Raw genomic sequence first — 22,956 nt, 5'->3', positions numbered from 1 at the left:
TAGTGTTTTTTTTAATATTGTATTAGAACAGATATACAAATTTGCGATTAATCGTGAGTTAACTAGTGAAGTCATGCGATTAATTACAATTAAAAAATATTACTCGCCTGACGCCCCTAATTTTTAATCATCTTTTTTTTTTTTTAAAAGAAAGACAAAAGATTATTGGAAGAAAAAAAAATATTATAGCTGTCAATGGCAGTGAATGAGTTAATTAATTGGTTAGACATTTTAACCACTAGTCCTATCCATCTTAATCATTTGCATTAGACAGCAATTCTGCTGTATATTGTGAGTGCTCTGGCTGATGAGGGTAAAATGCTGTTTTGTTCTTCAGAAGGATTTGAATGGTCGCTATGTAAGACATGCTGTCCTCCATTCCGTCCGTCCCTTCTCCTCCCTCTCACTCTCCCTTGATGCTTGCCCCGCCAGGTATACAGGAACAATGCGGTCTTTCTTACCTATCTCAGGGTCTACATTCCATTTGTACTCAACTAAGTCTCAATCCCACCCCTGCTCAAAGAAGTCTTCGGACTCCAGGTGTTCCACCTCACACAACTCCTACCTTTTTGTTTGGGAGGATTTGAACGGACGCAGTTCTTCAGTCACATTTGTTTTTTGTCGTTTTTGTTGTCATCGTATCAGTATAGGATTGTAATTGCGCGCATATTTTGAGGGGATTTGTAAAGTTGTCTTGAGCGCAGAGTGACTGAATCATTGACATGGTTCATGCCAGACTGTTGGTTTGTGGTTTGCCATGTGGGCAAAGGGGAAATTTGGAGGTTGGGGTGCAAGCGTGCTATTAAGGATGCAAGAAGTGCTTTAGAGGAACATTGCCTTAGAGTTTTCAGAGCCATCCCACTTATGCTCGTGGCACAATACGTCGCTGAGCAAAGAGAGAAAGACAGTTTGGATAGGAAATACCGCCTTGAGGAGTTCCAGTTGCGCGCCAGTCAAATCGAGTCCAGGGCAGGATGGTGCTTATCATCTGACATATTCGCCAGGTGAAGACGTAAATGTACAGAATGTTGCTCAGGTATGTGGATTCACACATTTGACACACTTTCTATTGGATAGCAGTTGAAGTCATTTCTGAACTACTTGTCAGTGGCGTAGAGCAAGATGTGAGATGTTGAGACTTTTTGCCTTACAGAATTCATGTTAAATTTTTATTGAATGTCGTTTTACATAAATACGTGATATCGAAGTCATTTCAATGCGACCCGAATTCCTTTTATATTTATTTCAGCTTAGTTTCCGGGCACTTTTTGAACGCTGCTTTGTAATATGTGATTATTTTTTAAAACACATTATGCTCCATTTTTTTTTTTCAAATTCACCAATCATGTGGTTTACCGAACATTCAAAAATCATTTCATAAAGCGTTCCCAATTTTATATTTTGTGCAAATAGGAAACCCAAAGAATTCAGCTGTTTATATAGATGCAAAAACAATCAACAAATTAGAAACCTAAATAAGATTTCACAGCAAATAAACAGTCACAATCTATCATGATAATTGAGCATTCAAATTAAAATCAAATGTAACTGCAATAATAATATGCAATTCAATTCATGCACTTTTGGCAACTCGGCGGTCTATTATTTAAGTTCTTAATCAAACGACAGCATTAAACGCTATGCAATTTTTTCCAAACAACCACTAATAACCTCTATATTTTACATTCGGATGGTAGTTATAAGAGCGCCAGTGTTCCAAGAAACGTACACACTCTTCCATCAGACGTCTACCAGTCTTGCATAATATGCTGTTTCCCTGCAGATTGTCTTATCACTGGTTGGCACAGCTGATGGGAGGAGTCAACTGTTCAGGAACCTCGATGCGTTGCAAAAAAAGCCTTCACAGAAATGAAACTGCCAGAAATTAACATGCATTGACGTCTAAGAGTCTAATAAAGAAAAATGGCATTGCTGACTTTGCAAAGATATTGTATATCCTTTTTTTTTTCTTTCTGGAGAGCTCAGTATTGTTCATTTGGTAATTTTACCGATTTGACATGTCATCATCATTGCTCTTCCCCCACCCCCTTTTTTTTTTTGTATGTGGGTATTGTATATCCTAATACTGTATATGTATGTGTAAGGGCGAATGAGTTGATCATTGGATATGTATACTAATGATAACTCAATCCTTTCTAGGTTGAACTTCTGCGACAAGAGCCTGTCCTAAATGTGTTCAACAGCCAACTACACACTTCCACCAAGGAGAACCTGTGAGGTAGGTTTGTCAAATATTTTTGGATTTACAGCTCAGCAGCATGCACTGCACTGACAATTCATTTTGCTGCGTTTCAAGGTATTGGCCTGCCCCTCGAGCAGGGCGTGTGGGGGAGTGCCTGCTAATTTCCTCGGCGGGAGATCTCATGGAGCGCAACACTCAGACATGGACGCAGCCTGGCAAGAATTGATGGCCATAACAGAGCTGCAGGTAACGGTGTTATTTTCACAGACCGGTTTTGTTGAAATGCAATTTTTGATTGAAGAGTTTGCCTACTGTTGATACTATCACTACTCATAAATAGTTAGAGATATTCACTCCAGTGTGAAGTTTCAGGATGAATCTAAAATGCACATTGAGACCCTCTAAGCTAATAGAACAGATTAATTGGTAGGTGTCATCTTTGACTCATGATGTCAGCATGATAAAGACAACTACTTAAATTGAACCAGAAAATGTATCAGATCAAACTCCTGCTGTGAATGTGGACATTCAGCTTCTTGTTATAAAATAGCAAGTTGTGTAAAAATAAAAATAAATACTGAAACATGGAACAGTTGGACATGTGCATTAAAAAATAGAAGTCAAACTAAGTTTCTTAATTTATTAATTACGTAGATATTGCAGTGAATTCTAGGTCTCCTAAAATTCCAAACTCAAGAGTGTCCAAACTTTTTCCTCTTTGAGCCGCATACAGAAATTCTTCTTTTTTTAAATTTATCATGCTATTTATATATTGTTAATGCAGTGGTACCTTCACTTGTGAGTGCCCCAGTTTACAAGTTGTGAGATACAAACTGTCGCTTGCTGTTATTTTGCCTGAACTGAAAAATGGCTTCAGCATGGCTCCCAAGAAGAAGAAAAAAAGTACAAATAATTGTGCCATTAAAAAGGTGAAATTTTTGGAACGTAACCTCCCTCCACGAAAGAAACACAGCTAATATTGCCCACCTGTTACAGGTGTGATCGGGGCAATACACACAAACTCACAAGTACAGTGTGTGTGACAGTTGGCTAAATCTAAAAAGAATAATCATCTTTATTTGTGCACGTGTGTACACAAAGTTTAACCTGTGCATTTGACTTTGAGTTTATTTTCGGAGTAATTTGTCTTGAAGCAGAATCCCCACGTTCTTATACACTTGGTAGTTATTTCTTAGCAACAGATTGATGGCAAATCTATTTGAGATATGAATGGTTAGAGTTACGAGCATAGAATAGACCTCTTAAGTCAAGGCACCGTTGTGTATTTTTATTGTAGTTTAGTTGGGGGAAAAAACTTGTCACAGCTTTCTGTTAAAGGCAAATATTAGTTTAAGGTTTAATATTTATAAATCAGACGTCAAACCTTCACATGGAGCAGAAATTTGAACAAACATTTTTTTTTTAACTAAATGATCCTTTATTAACCATAATGAAGAGATATAGTGTTACTGTTTTACTCTTAGCTTTTTTTTCATTTTTTTATTACAAAGCATTTCAAATGTTATTTTTAGAATGTGCCGCAGACTGCAGAAAAATAAAATGGGCCAGGCCTTCTTTTTTTTTGGACACCTTGTCCTGTTTGTTATTAGTGTATATACGTGAATTTCATAAACATGCAAGTCAAATGAAATAATTCATTAATAGCGAGTGACTAACCACATTGTCTTTTGTTATTGCAGGGCTTAGAGACATCTGATGAAAGCTCCTATGAAACAACACAATACCAAAGTCTTGAGCCAATGGTTTCTGTGAGCGCATACGGGGCCGCCCAGTGCCACCCCGAGCCTGTTCCTGCTGCGTTTGAGGTCGGGACGACCGATGCATACGATGGAGGTTACTCCGAAGAGGCCGCAGTCTGCCAACACCCAGGCACCAACGCAGAGTCACTCTATGAGCAATCGGGACCACAATTTGACCAGAGAATGGCGTCCGTCTCATCACAAGCCCACCACTCGCTTGCGGCTCTCACAGAACATATGAACTCATCGGGTACCAGTCAAGGCGACAGAAGGCCGAGCAGTCTTCCCCAAGGTGCGGCTCCTCACATGATGTGGACAGCACATAGCCAAAGTTCCTTTTCTTATTCCGCTGATGATCCAGAGTCAGACTCTGGCCTCTCTCTGGGCTCCAGTCCACCGTTGGCCTCACCGGAAAACTCGGCTGCTGGTGTAGCAGGTTACAGGAGTGTGGACATGTCCATTGCATACAGTGATGGGGAACCAGAAAGCATGGCTGAACACAACAGAAGAGCAAACAGCTACCCAATAAATTACCAGAGTCAGTCTGACTCTTACCTGCACACAAGTGTACAACCACCCTATTTTGCACCCCAACATCACTTAAGCCATTCACAGTTCAGCCCACTGAATCTTCGGACAGCAAAACATCAGTTTTTGGGTGAACTTTACAGCTCTGAGTCAGCCAGCAGAGGGCGCTGGCAACAAGTCATGCATTCAAAACCTCAAGGAAGCGTCCAGACACCAGCGAGCCGGGATGAAAGGCGGGCCATGGGGTTGAAGATCCCCTTCCCCATGGAAAAGATCATTAATCTGCCAGTGGATGACTTCAACGAGCTCCTGACGCAGTACACCCTGACTGATGCCCAACTGGCGCTGATCAAGGACATCCGGCGTCGGGGTAAGAACAAAGTGGCGGCTCAAAACTGCCGCAAGCGCAAACTGGACAGCATCAATCACCTCGAAAGAGAGCTAGGTCAGCTGCAGGCTCAGAGAGACGGCCTGGTACAACAGAGATTAGAATTCCAGCACAGCTTGACTTACATCAAGTGTCACCTGACTGAACTCTATGCAGAGGTGTTCTCTCACCTGAGAGATGAAACTGGACAACCATATTCAATAGACGAGTACTACTTGCAACAGATGGCAGACGGTGAAACTTATTTAGTGCCTCACACAACGACAAACAAAAAAGAATGTTGAACAGTGGCATATTGAGATGGAAATAATTGTACACGCAGGATGCCACCTATGGAGCTTTTACATGTTATGTTCTACAAGTAAAAACACCACCACTTTATAAAAATAAAATTTATTTAAAAAAAATAAATACATTGGTCTTCATTTAAAAACAAAACTGCACCAGCCATTCTCCAGAAGCCTGCAAGAGAAACAATCAGATCAACTTTTGCTTAACCAACTTTTTTCTTACTCATGCCATTTAACAAGTTCACAATTGCTGCATAAGCCATATGCATGGATTTGACTATAAATTTCTTGAATCAAACCACTGTACAATTTAGTGCAAATCCAAATAAATAACTGGTCAGGCGTCTTGTCACTACTTTTACCTGGTTTATCCATTGCCACTTTAATGAAGTTGGTCCGCAGAGGCCGACAGCACACTTGAGTGATACCTGAAAGTAGAAATAAAGTTAATAAAATCCACCGTCTGGCCTTGCATCCAAGCATGCAAATATTGTGAGAAAAATTTAATTAGTATACCAATTTATAAACATTTTGTGAAAACAGTTTAAATTATTACTGTGCCACACATCTGACTACCACAGCTACATGATCATAAAGAAAGGTGTACTTTCAGTAGTTGAGAAGTCTGGTCTTACCTACAGACAGCATTTAAGCCTTTGGTAGCTGCTGCCTTGCTAGCCTGAACCTCAGGCTTCTGTTCTCACTCTCCCCTGCTTCAATGATCCTGGCGATGATTGCTACTTCTCTCCCTCAGCTGGCTTCCATGGCTAGCCTCAAAGACTGCATGTAAGCTAGCATCACCCAGATGATCTGTGTAGCACCCTTGGGTCGAGTTTGTACCCACTGCGTCTTTTTTGCACGATCCCTCAATCTGTAGAGGCCTACTGCATGGATGCTCATTCATTCAGGTCTGCTCACACAACACAGCTGTATGCTAACAAGAGTTTGTAAAAAGACTGAAAGTTTGTTTATTTCAGCTCAACATTGATGCAGTTACAAATAAAACCAGAGATTAAGGACAAAATATCTACATAAAACCCTCATTGGAATGCTTGCTTTCCAGACAGATAAAAATAAAAATTTAATAAAAAAAGGAAAGAAAAAGAAATCAAAAACACAAAAGACGCTTAATTGAAGACCCCCTCCATGTTTTTTTTTTTTTTGTTAATCTAGTATACATCTCTTGTAGCAGTAACCTGCCACGTTTGACTGAGCAGATTTAGGAGGTACACCTGCCCTGTCACTTCCTCTCCTTGCTCTCCTCTTGCTGTCACTTCCTCTCCTAAGTACTCAGCCCTGTTGAACAATACGGAACAACATTGTTAACTGTGCACTGACTTAATATAACCTGAGATCCAGTGATTTTTTTCTTCTTTTTTTTTTTTAATGGGTACGAGCACTGAACAACAGATCCCTGTAACTACAAAGGCTGGAAAGCCAGTGGCCTTGGTATAAATACTCACCACTGTTGTCACTTCAAAATCTTGACCCTTGACGTCCGTAGCCACTGTTTGAGCTTCCTCCATAGCCACCTTAAACACAAGTAATAAACATCAAGTCTCTACATGACAATTAACGCGTAGCCATTTCATCTACCTACTTACTACTGGTGCTAGAAAAGAAAAAAAATAATCGATTCGGCAATATATCACGATATTACAGCGCGCAATTCTCAAATCAATTCGATATGTGGCCGAAACGATTTTTTAAACATCAATTTTTTTTAATGGGAATATTCAACAAAATATCTTACTTAGGGTTAGGATTCACAACATTAAGCATGGAAGAATGTTATATTCATGGAACATTAAGCCTTAATATTTTATTTCAGTTCTGTTTACTGATTAGTATTTTCTACATTTGAGTTAAAATACATAAATCGCAATAATTGACTTATAGATTAGTATCAGGATTAATCGGTATCGAATTGAATCGTGACACGAATCGAGAGGCACTAGGCAATTCACACCCCTACTACTTACCATAGCTCCTACCGCCGCCGCCACCGCCGCCGCCACCACCACCAAAGTTGTTCTTCATTGGGCCAAAGTTAGAGGACTGGGAATCGTAGTGACCCATGTTGTAGTTGCCACCTCCTCCACCGTTACCTGCAATACAAATTAAATTATTCATTCACAGTCAAAATGTATTGGGGTTCCACAAAAGAGTGTTTACCATAACCATTGCTGTCATAGTTATTTCCGCCATAGCCTCCACCGCCACCTCCCTGGTTGTAGCCCTGGTTATAGCCACGGTTCCCTCCATTGTTATAGCCACCACCTCCATAGCCTTTAAAAAAAAATAAATTGCGCTTTTCAGTACAGCTGTCAAAAGCTCTGTGGGTTGGTCTAAATCAGGGGTGGCCAAGTTTGGTCGTCGAGAGTCACTATCCAGCCGAACAGAACCGAACTTGGCCACCGCTGGTTTAAGCCAAAAGATGCACACTTACCACCATCATTGCCGTTGTAATGGTTGTCTCCATATCTACCTCTGCTGCCTGGAAGGAAGAACAACAGGTTAACATCAGACAACAATTGACAGTTGCAGCAGTGTACACTATGCTCACCTTGGTTAAAACCTCTGTCATAGTCATAGGGTCTTCCACCGCTGCCACTCCGTCCACCTGAAAATCCTGTTTATTATTACCCCAAGGTTAGATAGGCAAATAATACCAAGTTGATGTTTGTTCATGTTGTAGAAGCAACGAGTACCTCCTCCACCACCTCCTCCTCCTCCCCCGCCTCCTCTCATTCCTGATGATTGCATATCCTGTCGTGGGAGGGCCTTTCTGACTTCGCAATTATGGGAGTTAATGGTGTGATATTTCTGAACTACAGACAAAAACATGCGGGGTAAGCGTGCAGCCATTATTGCCATTCCAAGCTGCAGAAAATTGCACTTACTGACGATCCTGTCGACTGCGTCGTGGTCATCAAAAGTCACAAAACCAAAGCCTCTCTTCTTTCCAGTATTACGATCAATCAAAATTTCAATGGCATCGATCTTGCCATATTGCTGGAAATAGTCGCTCAAGTGTTGTTCCTCAGTGTCTTCCTTAATACCCCCAACAAATATTTTCTTCACGGTTACATGAGCACCTGGTCGGTTGGAGTCCTGCAATCAGAGACATCAATCAACCCGAATCCTACCCCCCATCTACCACAAACATTTGTATTATAGTATTTACCTCTCTGGAGACAGCGCGCTTGGGTTCAACCACTCTTCCATCGACCTTATGGGGGCGGGCTAACATCGCAGCATCAACCTCCTCTACTGACGAGTAGGTGACAAAGCCAAAACCCCTGGATCTCCTGTTATTAGAATCTCTCATGACCTGAGTGGAACAAGAGATCATTTGGTTACACACTTGTGAAAACTTACACAATTGAATTACAACAAATGCACCTACCACACAATCAGTAAGACTACCCCATTGTTCGAAATGTGTCCGCAAACTTTCATCGGTGGTCTCGAAGCTCAATCCTCCGATGAACAGTTTGCGAAGCTGCTCTGGTTCTCGTGGAATCTACACAATAGGAGACAGTAAGCTATTAGTCAACATACTGCATGATCACAGCGGTCTGCAATGTGCATCCTGGTAGTAACAATAGGCCCCCGAGCAGTTTGGTTTTAACTGGCAATTACAGCATCTCGGAATAAACAGCGGAGGTTCCGCGTTGCAATCACGCGCTGGGTGGGGGAGGTTGACACCGCCGCCATTACGCCACAGGGGTGGAAGCAGGCTAATGAATCGCTGCCGAATAGTTACTGTCGAAATCGCTGACAAAACATTACCCAGTGCAACATGGGTACTTTTATATAGGTACGATAGGTGTGGAATAATTCACAGCAATCGCGAATTACAGTCGCTCGCGATTCTTTAGAACAATAGACCACGAGGCTCGGTGTTATTATAAAATGGCGGCTCTGCGGTTCGTGTCGCGTATTTAAAATGAGTAAACACGCACAAAAATACGGACTGCCAGCAATTCTATTTACAACCTTATATTTAATAAAAACGAAGTACTCACGTCTTTAGACATTTTGCTTGCAGAATAACTTTCGACGACACACTTGAATTTCACTGAAGACGGTGAACTGCGTCAGGCAAGCAAAGACTGCCTCTCAACAGTAGAATAAATAGGAACAGTTCCACCTCTTTGACTCGGCAATTGGTCAGCTGTTCCCGCTGCGCCTTGGCGTCACTCGAACAAGAGTATTAATTGGACACAGTACTGTCAATCATTGATAACCTCCAATCGCAAATAAGGTAGGCGTGGGCGTTTTTGCCAGACGACCCAAATATGCGTGTCCTCAAGTACATTCTGTGTCAATTTTGTAAAATCTATTATTTTAATCACAAACCACGCCACTATAATATAGTATTCGTTTGTCAATGGACTGAGCCAATTTAATTTAATTTGAGATGCATTTGATTGTACACTACATTCATTTGAGATATTTAGGTTGGGGTGGGGATACACGCACAGTAGTAATTATTGTTCATATCGGCGGGAATCGACCATAATCACTGCAATACCAAATGTACATGTTATTTAAAAAAAAAATGCATTAATCATCGAGCTTCAACTGTTTATAATAAATGGGCAATAATGGTTGAAGAGACGAGGAGCTGATGGCGAATATAGGTCATAAGCAGACTGAGGGGCGGGTACCTTCATTGTGAGCTTTAAGGCGCGCTTTTCACGCACTGAGACAAGCAAGCAAGCAAGCGCATACACGCACTGCCTTTATGAGGTCTAGGCTAAATGCTAAGTTAGCTTCAGACACCCTCAAAAACAGGCATTTCCTCACGTTGCAATTGCCCGAAACGGATGTTCATCGCGTTAACAGGGTAAGCAAACGCGTAAGAATCGTAGCAGCGTGCGCCGATGCAAGTAGCGCAATGTTTATCTGGTGCTTCATTTGTTAGCTCAGCGCCTAGCGAGCAGGCTGCGTTAGCCCGTTTGCCTTGGTACCCATTGATTAACTAGCTAGCTACGATTAGCATTGCATCGTTTTTATTTTACGTTTTGGTGACGGCACAGTGCTGCTTTTGCTGCTACATACTAACGTCGTTTTATTTCATGCTTAGATCGTTGTAGTCTCCCAAATAAAATAAACGATCGTAAGAGTTCGCAACGCAATGCTACCTCATAGCTGAGTTAGCCTCTCTTTTTTTTTCGACTTGATGCTATTCGTATGTAATGTTTTTAGCCGTCTCACCTGGTTTATTTTGATAATGCTTGTGTTTTTCATATTGTTGTGTATTATTGTTTGCTGCTGTAACCAGTGAACTTCCCCGCTGCGGGATCAATAAAGTAGTATTTGTGGTAACAAGAAAACATCGGGGCCCTTTTTGTTTGTAAGCCACTGGTGTTTCAAATTGAATTTTTATTTTCAGGAAGCGTAGCTTCAAGTGAACTTCGTCTAAAGCGCTCTGCTAACCAACTCTGCAATGGGCAAAAAGTCTCGTGAAGACGACTCCTCATCATCTGATGAAGAAGAGTATGTCGTGGAGAAGGTGCTGGACAGGAGGGTGACGAAAGGCAGGGTCGAGTTCTTCCTCAAGTGGAAAGGATATTCAGAGTAGGTTTTCTTGTTTGTTCCAGTATCCACACACAAGAACAACAGCACTGATTTAAACTACTAAAGCGTTCCTTTTTTTGGAGCCCATATTTGAGAATTGCAACTGTGTTTTGGGGTGTTTACACCATAAGTCAGGGGTAGGCAAGTACGGTCTTAGAGAGCTGCAGTCCTGCATGTTTTTGTCTCCTTCCTCGAACACAGCTAAGAGGCTCCTGCAGAACGTAATTATGAGCTGATGATTTGAAACACCTGGGTTGGAGGCAGGAGACATCGAAAACATGCAGTGTATATATATATATATATATATATATATATATATATATAATATATATATATATATATATATATATATATATATATATATGTATATATATATATATATATGTATATATATATATATGTATATAGTTATTTATTTGAGAAAATAAGCTTCAATTCCAGGGGGGAAAAGTTGTAGCCTTAGAATAAAACTATATGTTTTTTATTCACTTAACTTTCCTGTAGGGCTTTTTAACATTTTACTATTTCATTTTATATTTCACCTCCTTTTGAATTTAGTTATAGTTGTGTAGATATAACTATGTTAACTCAATATAGCTTGATGAGTAATGCTTTTGTCCTCTTTGTTATCTGTTCTCTTTTCCCAGAAATGTGTTAGAAAAAGTTAATAAGTTTCTTTTATTTATCTAAGAAGTCTAGTTTCTGTTCGTTAGACATCCGGTTTTTGAAAGTTCAAGGACGAGCTAGCATACTAGGAGGGGACAGGCGTTTTCCTGGGAAACATTGTTTTTTTTTTCTAATAAAAAGTCCCGTGCCTGAGAGAGACGACACACATTTGGACAGAAACACGGCTTGGTGAAATTCCTTTGTGTCATCAGAAACTTTCTGATTAAAAAAAACCTTGCAAGGACCCTCTTCACGAGATCTCAACTCTGATTTATTTGAACACGCAAAAGATTACAAAAACAGGTAATCTAACAGGCTCCAACTCAATTGTTTTAAATCCTTTTTTTTTTTCTTCTGTGATTGATGAATCAAATAAAAAAAAAAAAAATTCTATCCTGCTCACAAATGGACTATTTGTGATTGAAAGTGCCAAAAATGCATAAACATAAATTGCTGATGATTCCATTAGGGGTTTTGGTGTCTAACATCTGTCTGAAAATGTACAAAAGTGCATCATTCTTTTAAAGCAGACATTTGCAAATGTAAACACAAACATACTCAATCTGTGTGATAATATTTTCAGTCAGGAGACTGAAATTCTGAGAATTTGGACACTTTTTTTTTTGGTAGGTTAAAAATGTCTAAATCATCATGAGTCATATATACTGTAAATAATTGTAATTTGATCATTAGTTTGTTGTCAATTTTAATAATTGTTGAACTAATACATTATTCCCTTATTAAACTCTAACAATGATTTTATATAATACAAATATGTTTTTTTTCCCTGTAACATAAAATACCAATATAAATAATTGTAATTTGATCATTAGTTTGTTGTCAATTTTAATAATTGTTGAACTAATACATTATTCCCTTATTAAACTCTAACAATGATTTTATTTAATACAAATATGTTTTTTTTCCCTGTAACATAAAATACCAATTTTAAAATATTATTCTCTAAAATGGGCAACTTTTTTTCTCTGGATGTGGAAGAACATGCATGGCAATTGTTTAGTTGGTGTTAGGATTTTTAATAAGGTTGTTGTAGAAATGTATCCTCTATAGGAGGTCCCAGGACCCCAAAAGTTTGGAAACCCCCTGTAGTGTATACATATTTTTTTGTTTGTTTAAGTTTTGTCTTTATTGACCCTGACTCAACATGTGATTTGTTCTCAGGAAGCATAACACATGGGAACCAGAGAAGAACCTGGACTGCCCAGAGCTCATTTCAGAGTTTATGAAAACTTACAAGAAAAGTGGGAGCTCTACTCCAAGTAGTGGATCCAGCAAGCCCAGCACAGCCCCCTCAGGACGTGCAAAAGACTCTGGTAGCTCAAAGAAGAGGAGCTCAGACGATGACGAAGATGAGGGTGGAAGCAAAACTAAAAAGAAAAAGGAGGTAATAACTGCATCGTCACTATTCTAACAGTTGGCACTGGTTCAGATTACACATTTTTAATATGATCAGGAAATAGTGATTCCTATTGTTTATCTGTGTTCAGCTAGGGCTGGGCGATATGAACGGTATATTCAATATCAGGTATACATTTTGCCGAAGGTACCGCGGTAAGAAGGTAGCCCCTGAAGGCTGACGTGACTCGTCTATTAATAGTTTGTGACAGCACCAAACTTGCGACAGACGGCAGTAACGCAACTTCGTCCTGAAATCACGTTTAAGCTCTAATTAAGTGCAGTAAGACATAAATGCACTGACATTGCCAGCGTTAAACAGAAGCTGCCAGCTAGCAGCACCAAGCAGCAAACTAGCTGCACTAGCTAGCAGTGCTAAAGTTCCCCCAGACTCGCTACTGTGGTTCTGACGTCACTTATTGTTGCATAGACCAAAATCTATGGGGATAGATTCAGTGAGGAAAATAGTGTGCTGCTAAACCACAGTTTAAGTTTAAAAATAAAAAGATTGTTGATTTAAAAAATGAAAACCAGTTGGTTGTTCATTATTACATGCAAATGTGGTATTTGTCTTCTGAATTTATAATTGTTATTTAACCAATCAAGAATATATATTTATATCCAAATACCCGATTATTCGCTATAATTTTCAGTAGGATATCTGAATACCAAAATATTTGATAGCTGCAGCCCTAATAATATTATTTTTTAGTTAGTTTTGTGGCATGCACGTGTGTTCCTCTATCAAATCTAGCTAGCCTGCACACCGCAAGCTATACTGCTTATGCATAATTTTGATTTGAGATTTGCACAAAAAATGTTATCCAAACTCCATCCATTTTCTTGGCCGCTTTTCCTCACAAAGGTCGCGGGGGTGCTGGAGCCTATCCCAGCTGGCTTCGTGCAGTAGGCGGGGTACACCCTGAACTGGTTGCCAGCCAATCGCAGGGCACACAGAGACCAACAACCATACTCACAATCACACCTAGGGACAATTTGGAGTGTTCAATTAACCTGCCATGCATGTCTTTGGAATGTGGGAGGAAACCGGAGTACCCGGTGAAAACCCACGCAAGCACGGGGAGAACATGCAAACTCCACCCAGGTAGGCCGAAGCCCGGACTCGATCTCACGTCCTCTGCACTGAGAGGCGGACGTGCTAACCAGTCAGCCACCGTTCTATCCAAACTAAATGTATTATTTCATTTCTTTATTTATTTATTTAATTTTTTAAATCCATTTAGCTTCTATGAAGGACTACGTAAACCAGTAAGCAATTAATAATAAAAAAAACACTTAATTATAAACAGTTAAAGTGAAGGGATGCAGTTTATACCGTAATATGAATTTTGGACCATATTGCCCAGCCCTATGTTCACCCTCCTCCCTCAAACAAAAACAAAAAAAGTGTTTTTTTTTCTTCCATTTTAAGTATTTGTGTCGCTTTGTCTTTCAGGATGAAATTCTAGTGGCCCGTGGCTTTGAGAAGTGCCTTGAACCAGAGAAAATCATTGGAGCAACAGACTCGTGTGGCGATCTGATGTTCTTAATGAAGTGGTACGTGTTACGTTTGCACGTGTTGTCTATATTGTCTTTGCGCTTACTCTATTTAAACCCAAATACTACAGCATTTTGCGTTGTCACGTTTAATCAGTGTTTATTACATATAAGCCATGTTTAGACTGCTTATAAAAGTCATCATTTTTCTGATATACTTTATAAGCGGCATGGCACGTACAACAAAGACAATTTACTTAACATTGCTACTTTTGCAGAGGAACCAATTCAACTCATAAATGTTTATTTTGTCTTTTTTAAATCAGCCATACCCGTTATGGGACACACTTTTATCACTTCTACCCTATTAATGTTTGCGTTTTCACAATACAGTTTTTCCTTCTAATTAGGGGTGAGCAATATATATCAAAGTTGCTTTCGCAATCTGTAATTTTGCATTATCAAATATTTTTTATTTATTTATTTTTCTGGAGAGCTCAGTATTTTTCATTCTGTAATTTTACCGATTTGACATATCATCATTGCGCTCTCTTTTTATTTTTTTGTGTGTGTGTATTCATTAGTTCACCTAAAACCTTAAAAAAAAAAAATCCCATTACCGTTCACCTAAACCGAACACTTCCAGCCAGAGTCGTGAGGCCGTCAGGAAACCCGTGCATTATCGAATATGAATCCCGTCTCAAAAACGAACGGGTCTATTGATTGGCTGCAAAGTAGGAGGAAGTGATGAAATCCTCATTTGGTGAATCAGAGTGCCTAGACTACAAAGGAAGAGGAAGTGATCTGTTTTTATTCTGCAAATCAGAGGGCAGCATTCAGGCATGTCGCTCTGTTACAGTCGCTAAGGGAGCGGGCCCAACAAATCTTAACACGCCGACAAAAGCCCCTTGTGAGCTTGAGCCTTTCTATAGACCGTAAGATGAGAGATGGGCTACACCCTCGACTGGTTGGCGTTTTTGCATCGCTAATGAATAAGACGTTGAGATGGACTATTTCCTAATCTGAATTAATGGTCAACTGTTTCTTGTCTCCCAACAGGAAAGATTCTGATGAGGCCGATCTTGTGCTTGCAAAGGACGCCAATCTCAAGTGCCCGCAGATAGTCATCGCCTTCTACGAGGAGCGCCTCACCTGGCACGAAGACGGCGACAAGAAGGAGAAGGAGGCAGTCACCGCGTGAGTTGGTCACCTCCGAAGGAAAGCAAAACTCCTCCGCTACAGGGACAACCTTGCGGCAGACATTTTTACCCCCTAACCGCATCCCATACGCTGTACATTGTCCAACAAAGACGTTAAAACCGTGGGCACAGACCGTCAGCCAAGACTCACCACTCTCTTTAGACCAATCTTTTTGTCACCAAGCGTCGCACGCACGCACGCACACACACACACACACACACACACACACACACACACACACACACACACACACACACACACGCACACACACACACACACACACACACACATCATTGCATTCTAATGAGGCTGCAGCTTCTGTCACCAGTGATTGTGGTCTGCCATCTTGTGGCCGAAAATGTCCAACTGCTTAGTTTTTGACTTTTGCCATTGCTGATGACAAGCCTGGACTTTTCATTTTGAAATATTAGTGTTGAAATCATGGACATTGTAATGGATGGATGATTAGTCATTTTTGCTAGAATCTTTAGAATGTTACCTGATCAGGTATATCTTGGCTTCAAAGCAAACATTTGATTAGGAAACATTCTTCAGTGCTTCCTGTCATGTTATCTTTACAAATTAAGATGTTTTCCAAGATGGGTGACAATTTTCAGTGGGTGTCATGTGTTCCAAAATAGTGTTTAGGGCCAAATATGTTTTTAATGAGCTTTATTACTTAGCAACAAAGCCTACAATAGTAATCGTGTGAGTCTTTTTACTTCTTTTTCTTAAAAAACATTTTAAAGAAATTGAGTCGTTCCTTTTGTGATGTTTCAACAAAGCAACATACTTGCAACATACTTTAATAAATTGTTTCAATGTGGAATTTGCTGTTGGATTTTATTTTTTTTAATCTCAAACATTCTGAACATGCATTCAGCTGGAGGGTTTTGGCTTCTCCACCTGCATTAGTGCAAGTGAGTATGTGCCAAAAAAACAAACAATGTGATAGTTAGGTATCAAATTTGAACATGAACGTCTGAATAAAATGTAATACAAAGAAACAAGTTTATTACAGTAGTAACAAGCAGCGCTTTTACAGGAGGTGATGTCTTATATCACCAGCAGGTGTCACTGTTAGACAAAAATAAAGCACATCATTTTTTTGAATGAAACGGCATTGCTTTCTGGTTTAATGCGGTTGGGCTGGTATGATGGCTAGTTTCACAAAACTGTTGTGCTTAAAATCCCATCTTACATCTGATATAATCACTGCCTTTTTATGTTTGAAAGCTCCATCATAGTGGCATAATAGCAGTACAATAATCAGGCTATTGACCTTTGGCATGTGACGACACAGACCTCATGGGAACGCCCCCTACGGGACGCTGGACGGAAAAAGAGCCACTTGCCCATATTGTAATCATTGAATCTCGTACAACGTAAAGTCCTTTATCTAATCAATTGTCTTATAAAATGGTCATATATACAATTTTAGGGACTACCTACTAATGAAGACAAAAGACGTCGATTGATATAGCAGCAATCAACAGAAAGGACTGGCAGCCCACAAAGTATTCACGGATTTGCAGCGATCATTTTTTGCGAGGTTAGTAGATAAATGTTCAAACATTTTACCAGTAAACGTACACTCTAACAAAGATTGTAACAGAGGTGTCAAATTGCGTGTTTCAAATCACATTAATGAGCCTGAGAGTTAGCGTCCACTCCAACTGCACCAACACACAGCTTAGTTTTAAAATGCACCTTCTTCAAAACTATTAAGTGCATTTGACTGTTTTAATAATGGGGGATTTCGTCTTTTTGCTTGGAGTTTTTTTACTCAGGAGCCGGCGTCATATTCATGAAATTACTGCATAGCTTGCGGCTACGATAGTCATTTGTTCCATGCTAGTAAACTCGTCACAGTGTTTCAATATAGAACGGACTATGTAAAAATAAGTCAGTTAGCATGATAAACAAGTTTTACCTTTGCATTACGATGTATATTGTCCCCTAGATGTGAGCGTACTACCTCGTCCCTAAGACCGCCAGCGACAAGCTTTTAAATCCGCCCCGGTGTAAGGAGAAGAGACGGCATTGACTACATAATGATATAGGTCGTGCGCTGTGAATTCCGGCACAGTCGGCGATTTTTGACTTGACTTGACTTGACTTGGTAAAAACAGAAGGTAAGTGGTTGTTTTCAAACTAGCGATCGCCAACTTAAGTAAATATCGCGCTCTATGAGTCCCGACTAAATGTGCAACTTCGACTGACAGGCGACGTTCAATTGAAGTAGTGGATTCCATTGCTCGATGGGCAATAATAACTTTTAATTTGTAAAATAGCAGTCGCTAAGTCGCTCCGGGTCACGTCCACTTCCATTCAACAATCATTTCCTTCCGCCGTCCGCCGTAGGGCGTGATCACGTGACGTCGGTGCAAATGGTCAATACATTAGCAGTAAGTGTGTGAATATTTTTAGCCAATGAGTTTTACACAAAGCATAGCCCTACATAACAAATTCAAATTGGCGCTCTCTGTTCAAATAGTGTCTATTAATACTTGTTTTCGCTCTGCGGTTACAAAAATAAACGAACAATTGTTCAACCTAGTCTCTCAATACTCCCCCCAACTCTTTCCATCATTACTGCCTGAATCTACCCCCCACCCCCACACACAAAGAGCTGCTCAGCTACATCTAAAGTGATGGAATTTCCCAAGCAAAAAGCCTGCTTTTGCTGTAACTATAATGCAAAGGTCACCAGTAAATTCTCAGCCCCAGAGACCATTAAGCTGGGCAAAGGGATGAAGCAGCAGGCTGTTTTATGGAGCTTGGAACGGGGCTGACGAACCCTGGCTGGTAGGTTTGCTCGGGAAAACCACAGTGGCACTCAGGGGAGGGCTACTGCTCATGCGCGAAAACAACACATGTAGCGGCACGGGGCGGGCATGCGCAACGAATCATTGCTTTATAGCGAAATGTCAAAATGAAGAAAATGTCTCGAATGGCAAAGAAGGCTGTGATCTTTGGCGTTACAAGGCTCAATTATTTTACAATATATGAATCCTAATTTAAAAATAGTCATTCAATTATTATGAATACACGACAGACAGCATTAACTTGCCCCATGAATTTGGATAAATTCACATAGCGCTGCCTTGCATCCATCCTTTGAATGGACAAATATTATCATAGACATACAATACATACACATACAGTAGACGTCAACGCCGAGGTGAGCACGTTGACGCCGCAGCCATATTGGATGAGGCAAAGTGAAGCTATTTGTAAAGATGCCTCGTTCATCAAGCCACAACTCATTGAATTAATAAGGAATCATTGATTGTATTATCCCATTCTAACTCAAGCTTACTAATTATTTGCCAATTTAATGGCAAATACAATTGCCACATCCAATATGGCAGATTCGCTGACATATCGCTTGTTGGAACGGTATCTGCAGCAGAATTAAAAACGAGAAAAGGGAAGCAATATCCAACCTCATTTTATTTGTAGCTCCCGTGGTTTCTTTTTTCAAGTGGTTCTTTAGTTGCCGACACGGTTGTAGTATGTCCCTCCTCCCTTGCCGTACGCTGGTTTGTGTGCGCCAGCGTCCTCGGAACTCCTTGTTCACAACCACGTACATGTTATACAGACATGTCTTGCCACAGTACACAATAGCAATTTTTTTTTTTTTAAAAAGACGTATTTGTCTCGTATAAGCCAGCGTAAGTAACATTACTTTCAGTAAGGCCATGATGGCTGTAGCAGATAAGACTGGGCATCAATCAAACAAAATCACACCACTGTTTTTGCATATTTGTACCGTTTAAGTGATAAACAACTTAACATTAGTATTTAAAAACATAAAATTAGCTACTATGAAAAATATAATAATAAAAAAAAGTTTATTTTTAGAGATTCCATGCCTCAAATGGGGGGGCACAATCATCTTGGTGGGCGGGCACGGACCTCTATGGCCCGCCCACGGCGACGGGTGTGCCTATAATAATGACGTCACTTTCATTCGTCACAATAATGTTACAGATGTCTTATTCAAAATGTAATTACGACTATTGCAAGACGCTGTAGTGCTAATTTCGGATAGGCATACTTGGTTAGTTTTTACATGTTAAATCTGCTTTCCATCCACAACAAACGACACGCACAATTGTTATTATTTTGACTATATTATTATTTTTCTATTAAAGCTCCAGCTAAAACATATTTGTAATACAGTAGTCATAATTTATGCAACGTGATTTGTAGGGGTGGGAATCTTAGCACATCTGTCTCACGATTTGATTCAGATTTTTGGGTCTGCGATTCAATTCGATTTATTAGATTTTCGATTAGGAACGATTTTTTTATTTAAAATGATTTGATTGACAATGACAATTCACAATTGACAATTCATCTATAGATGTGCAAGGATTTTTGCTTCATCTATAGATGTGCAAGGAATTGTAATTATCTACTCCAGTCTGACTCGCTAATGCTAATTGGCGGCACTTATATCACTCACAAGAACAGCTCCACGCTGAAAAACAAACAAACTTTTATTGGAATAACTTGATCGTGACTTTTTCCTTCTACTCTCTATTGTGGCTACAACTTAACAGTGTATCAGACCGCGTGGAACCACACTACCCCTCAGTGGCCAAACCGGGTACAACATGAACAGCGCTCCAAATAAAGGCACACACAGACAAAGGCAAGACAGTATAAAATAATTTAAATTAAATCGATTCTGAATCGTACTAAATGAGAATCGCGATTTTTGGGCACAGCCTAGTGATTTGGCTCTCGCTATATTTTAGTGCTTCACTTCACGATGTGACCATTCGTGTAAATATCTGATATTGTTTGCTTCTATAGTAATGCTTTAAAATACCCTCAGAGGTCGGTCTTGCATAACCTTTCGTAAAGTCAACATTCAACAACCTCGTCACCAATCTCCTTGTGTTGTGGCGTGCATAATGAACATCCACGCTGGTACACGTGCTTCTTGTCTTATATTAGATTTCACAGCAACCTCTGCACTTCAAACACACTCCCCCCGCCCCATGCTCCCAACGTGCAGTGCAAATGAGTTCCACAGGGCATTGCCCGCGGCGGAGGAGGCTCCTCAAGCAGCACATTACGCCAAATGAGTGTTGGGGGAGCTACTGTGCAGCTGTGGCGACTGCTGCATAGGGCCTAATCAGTGTTACACAGCGTGTTTGAGGGGGGAAAAAAGCACCATTACTGCGACACACTGCGCCATTTTGTGTTTAAAAGGGGAACATAGTGGTCAGTGCTTGATGCTATGAGCTTGTCAACGAGCCTGCTCCTGTAATGCTGTGATCATGCAGGCGCATCTCACTCACAGCTGTGTGTGTCCATTACCTTGTTGCTCGCTGATATAAAGCGCGGTGGTGATGACTGGCGCACTGATCTGTGTGAAGGTGATTGCGATGTGATGCTCTAATTTGGGTGGCTATCACACTTAATGTGCGGTAAAGCACCAGACACAAAGCTGCTTCATTCCAAATGCCCCCCCCCCCCCCCCAACCCCCCCATCCGCTGCACCACGGCCAACCCACTGCTGGCTCTGTTTCCCCTTCAACACCTCCCCGCACTCCAACGCCGCCCCCCACTCCCTCATCTCCTTTCTCCACCCGGGGAAAAGAGTTATAGCTGCCATAAAAGGCAGGTAATGCATTGTTAACTAATTCTGCCTGCTCAGAGCTGATATATCCTCCGCTCTAAATCTCAACGCTTCCAATAAAATGCAAATGCTAATGCTTGCCCTCTATGAGCTGATATCATTTTTAACAGGCCAGAGGTAAATGCTTGAGACAGGCGGGATGGGCCTCGTGAGGTGGGTGTGCATGGAGGCTTTTTGGCACCCGGTCAGGAGACCACCAGACCTGTCCATGTGTGTTTGAGCGTACAGATGTGGCTGAAGGTGCTCATGTGAGACTGAAACGGCACATATTTTACTAGCTAGCTGTCCGTGTGCAGCATGTGTTTCAAACATGCGTTCTAAAATCAGTACTGTATTTATAAAAAAAAAAAAAAAAGATTTTTAGTGCAAGGGCATCTTCAGCCACGACTTAAAATGAGAGCAACCAATTTGCCTGGGAATGTAATGCATCATGTTTCCATCTTAATTGTAATGTCACACTTCATGTAACCTTGGGCTTCTAAATATTGATCCACTTCTAGATTTTCAATTATCCTGTGCCATTTTTCTGCCAACCGCTAAGGAGCGGTGATTTGTGTTCCTTCATATCTAGAGGCTTGTCCAGTAATTAGGCCGTAAATTAATTTGCAGAATGAGAGCGAAAAAGATTGAGAGTATTAAGTAAGTCCACTCCAGCCATCGCACAGTCACAGCAAATCGCAGCAGTGTTTTATTCAGTCGGAGATAATTGGATTACAAATTCCAGTGCCATAACTTTTGTGTGCTGGCCTGTTTCTCTTTCATTTAAAGCCACGCTGTTGCTGCTAATGATGGTTGGTAAATCTACTCTTCAATACATGCAGAGAAATCATGCGCTGGCATAATTGTACCTAATTACTGGCAAGGCAGCAGCCAAAGGATCCGAAAAAAATGGCTCTATTAATGTCAAAATGTGTGAAATCTGTAGTGAAATGTGCTGCTAATCCTTTAAATGAAGCCCACATATGCACACAGACAGACAACAATTGTGCGATCCAAACTTAACTCTTATTTACTGCACAGCTCGAGTGGCAGTTCTATAAAACGCAAAGGCATCTTGATTGGTTTTAAATTGCGGGCACGTGGTCTCCTGCGAGATTAGCTCATTGTCCCCTGCTGCCAAATTACACGTTGTGATTCAGGCTGTTGCTGCACTGTGTCTGACGACTGCGACTGCGTTTGGAAATGCCCATTAGACAAGCTCAACATCCTCACTCTTAGCAATTAGGAGTAAAAATGATGCAAAACAATGGGCTCCGCTTGGGGGTGGCAAATGTTAAATCAGCAGGGTCTGCGTTTAAAGCACACACTATAAAGCCTTGTTTCCGCTAGAGGAGGACTGAATGAATGCAATTATTTGAATTTCCATTGGCAAAAATAACCTGTACTATTTGGCACCCTTACAATGAAGTCTGTTTATCGCTTGACAGAGAATAGGTCAAATGAGAAAAGAAAACTGGAATAGAACAAAAAGTAGCATTGAAAAAAAGTGGATGGGCAATTAAACTTTTGGGGGGTCATTTAACGACCACTACTACTATAACCTTGCTAGCAAGCTGAATTCTCGCAGTATTTGTTCACAAACACTACGAGAATCCATTTTGTACTGCTCCCGCTGATCTGTGCGCAACTGACCAATCAGGCGTTTAGGGCGGGACATGCAGCTGTGACGAAACCAGGAAGCGCCTACGCCGGGCGAAACAAACAGTGAAACAAACAAACCTAAATGTAGACGAACGGATGCGGCAATTAATTCAGTTTTC

General features: G+C 40.6%; 3 protein-coding genes across 7 annotated transcripts; 2 read left to right on the top strand and 1 right to left on the bottom strand.

Annotated features, from left to right (window-relative positions):
• The first annotated feature begins 906 nt into the window (after nucleotides 1-906).
• On the top strand, nucleotides 907-5,348 carry nfe2 (nuclear factor, erythroid 2). Of its 3 annotated transcripts, XM_077573192.1 has the most exons (5): nucleotides 926-1,036; nucleotides 1,784-1,999; nucleotides 2,161-2,239; nucleotides 2,318-2,449; nucleotides 3,904-5,348. In XM_077573192.1, the coding sequence occupies exons 3-5, from the start codon at nucleotides 2,192-2,194 to the stop codon at nucleotides 5,161-5,163; spliced, it is 1,440 nt and encodes a 479-aa protein (XP_077429318.1). In that variant the 5' UTR covers nucleotides 926-1,036; nucleotides 1,784-1,999; nucleotides 2,161-2,191; the 3' UTR covers nucleotides 5,164-5,348. The 3 variants fall into 3 exon arrangements, with proteins under 3 accessions (XP_077429310.1, XP_077429318.1, XP_077429301.1); XM_077573184.1 differs by lacking the exon at nucleotides 1,784-1,999 and having other exon boundaries at nucleotides 907-1,036; XM_077573175.1 differs by having other exon boundaries at nucleotides 1,784-2,239.
• Nucleotides 5,257-9,369, bottom strand: LOC144056404 (heterogeneous nuclear ribonucleoprotein A1-like). 3 transcript variants are annotated; one of them, XR_013295061.1, is made up of 12 exons: nucleotides 9,201-9,369; nucleotides 8,579-8,695; nucleotides 8,357-8,503; nucleotides 8,073-8,283; nucleotides 7,881-8,000; nucleotides 7,736-7,801; nucleotides 7,619-7,666; nucleotides 7,345-7,458; nucleotides 7,152-7,277; nucleotides 6,633-6,701; nucleotides 5,532-5,597; nucleotides 5,257-5,341 (listed from the first exon to the last, which is right to left on the bottom strand). XR_013295061.1 is itself a non-coding variant. In XM_077573207.1 (11 exons), the coding sequence occupies exons 1-10, from the start codon at nucleotides 9,210-9,212 to the stop codon at nucleotides 6,646-6,648; spliced, it is 1,017 nt and encodes a 338-aa protein (XP_077429333.1). In that variant the 5' UTR covers nucleotides 9,213-9,369; the 3' UTR covers nucleotides 6,114-6,465; nucleotides 6,633-6,645. The 3 variants fall into 3 exon arrangements, 2 of the variants coding, with proteins under 2 accessions (XP_077429333.1, XP_077429343.1); XM_077573207.1 differs by lacking the exons at nucleotides 5,257-5,341; nucleotides 5,532-5,597 and adding an exon at nucleotides 6,114-6,465; XM_077573217.1 differs by lacking the exons at nucleotides 5,257-5,341; nucleotides 5,532-5,597 and adding an exon at nucleotides 6,114-6,465 and having other exon boundaries at nucleotides 7,736-7,792.
• A 486-nt stretch (nucleotides 9,370-9,855) lies between these two features.
• cbx5 (chromobox homolog 5 (HP1 alpha homolog, Drosophila)) lies at nucleotides 9,856-16,366 on the top strand. Its single transcript, XM_077573230.1, has 5 exons — nucleotides 9,856-10,024; nucleotides 10,574-10,758; nucleotides 12,607-12,829; nucleotides 14,297-14,397; nucleotides 15,397-16,366. Exons 2-5 carry the CDS (start codon nucleotides 10,628-10,630, stop codon nucleotides 15,536-15,538), a joined length of 597 nt encoding a protein of 198 aa, XP_077429356.1. The 5' UTR covers nucleotides 9,856-10,024; nucleotides 10,574-10,627; the 3' UTR covers nucleotides 15,539-16,366.
• The last annotated feature ends 6,590 nt before the right edge of the window (nucleotides 16,367-22,956 follow it).

Source organism: Vanacampus margaritifer, chromosome 1 (assembly GCF_051991255.1).
Source record: "Vanacampus margaritifer isolate UIUO_Vmar chromosome 1, RoL_Vmar_1.0, whole genome shotgun sequence".
NCBI lineage: Eukaryota > Metazoa > Chordata > Actinopteri > Syngnathiformes > Syngnathidae > Vanacampus > Vanacampus margaritifer.
The sequence above is the reverse complement of the archived record's forward strand: the minus strand, read 5'-3'. Positions and strand labels throughout refer to the sequence as shown.

Bases quoted from the DNA above. Each gene is read 5' to 3' on its own strand.
- nfe2 (XM_077573184.1), top strand. From the start codon at position 2,192: ATGTGTTCAACAGCCAACTACACACTTCCACCAAGGAGAACCTGTGAG. The intron at 2,240-2,317 runs GTAGGTTTGTCA...CTGCGTTTCAAG, and splicing joins CACCAAGGAGAACCTGTGAG to GTATTGGCCTGCCCCTCGAG. The intron at 2,450-3,903 runs GTAACGGTGTTA...TTGTTATTGCAG, and splicing joins TGGCCATAACAGAGCTGCAG to GGCTTAGAGACATCTGATGA.
- cbx5 (XM_077573230.1), top strand. From the start codon at position 10,628: ATGGGCAAAAAGTCTCGTGAAGACGACTCCTCATCATCTGATGAAGAA. The intron at 12,830-14,296 runs GTAATAACTGCA...TTTGTCTTTCAG, and splicing joins AAACTAAAAAGAAAAAGGAG to GATGAAATTCTAGTGGCCCG. The intron at 14,398-15,396 runs GTACGTGTTACG...GTCTCCCAACAG, and splicing joins CTGATGTTCTTAATGAAGTG to GAAAGATTCTGATGAGGCCG.
- LOC144056404 (XM_077573207.1), bottom strand. The intron at 8,504-8,578 runs GTAGGTGCATTT...TGTTCCACTCAG, and splicing joins GTAGTCTTACTGATTGTGTG to GTCATGAGAGATTCTAATAA. The intron at 8,284-8,356 runs GTAAATACTATA...CTCTGATTGCAG, and splicing joins AGCGCGCTGTCTCCAGAGAG to GACTCCAACCGACCAGGTGC.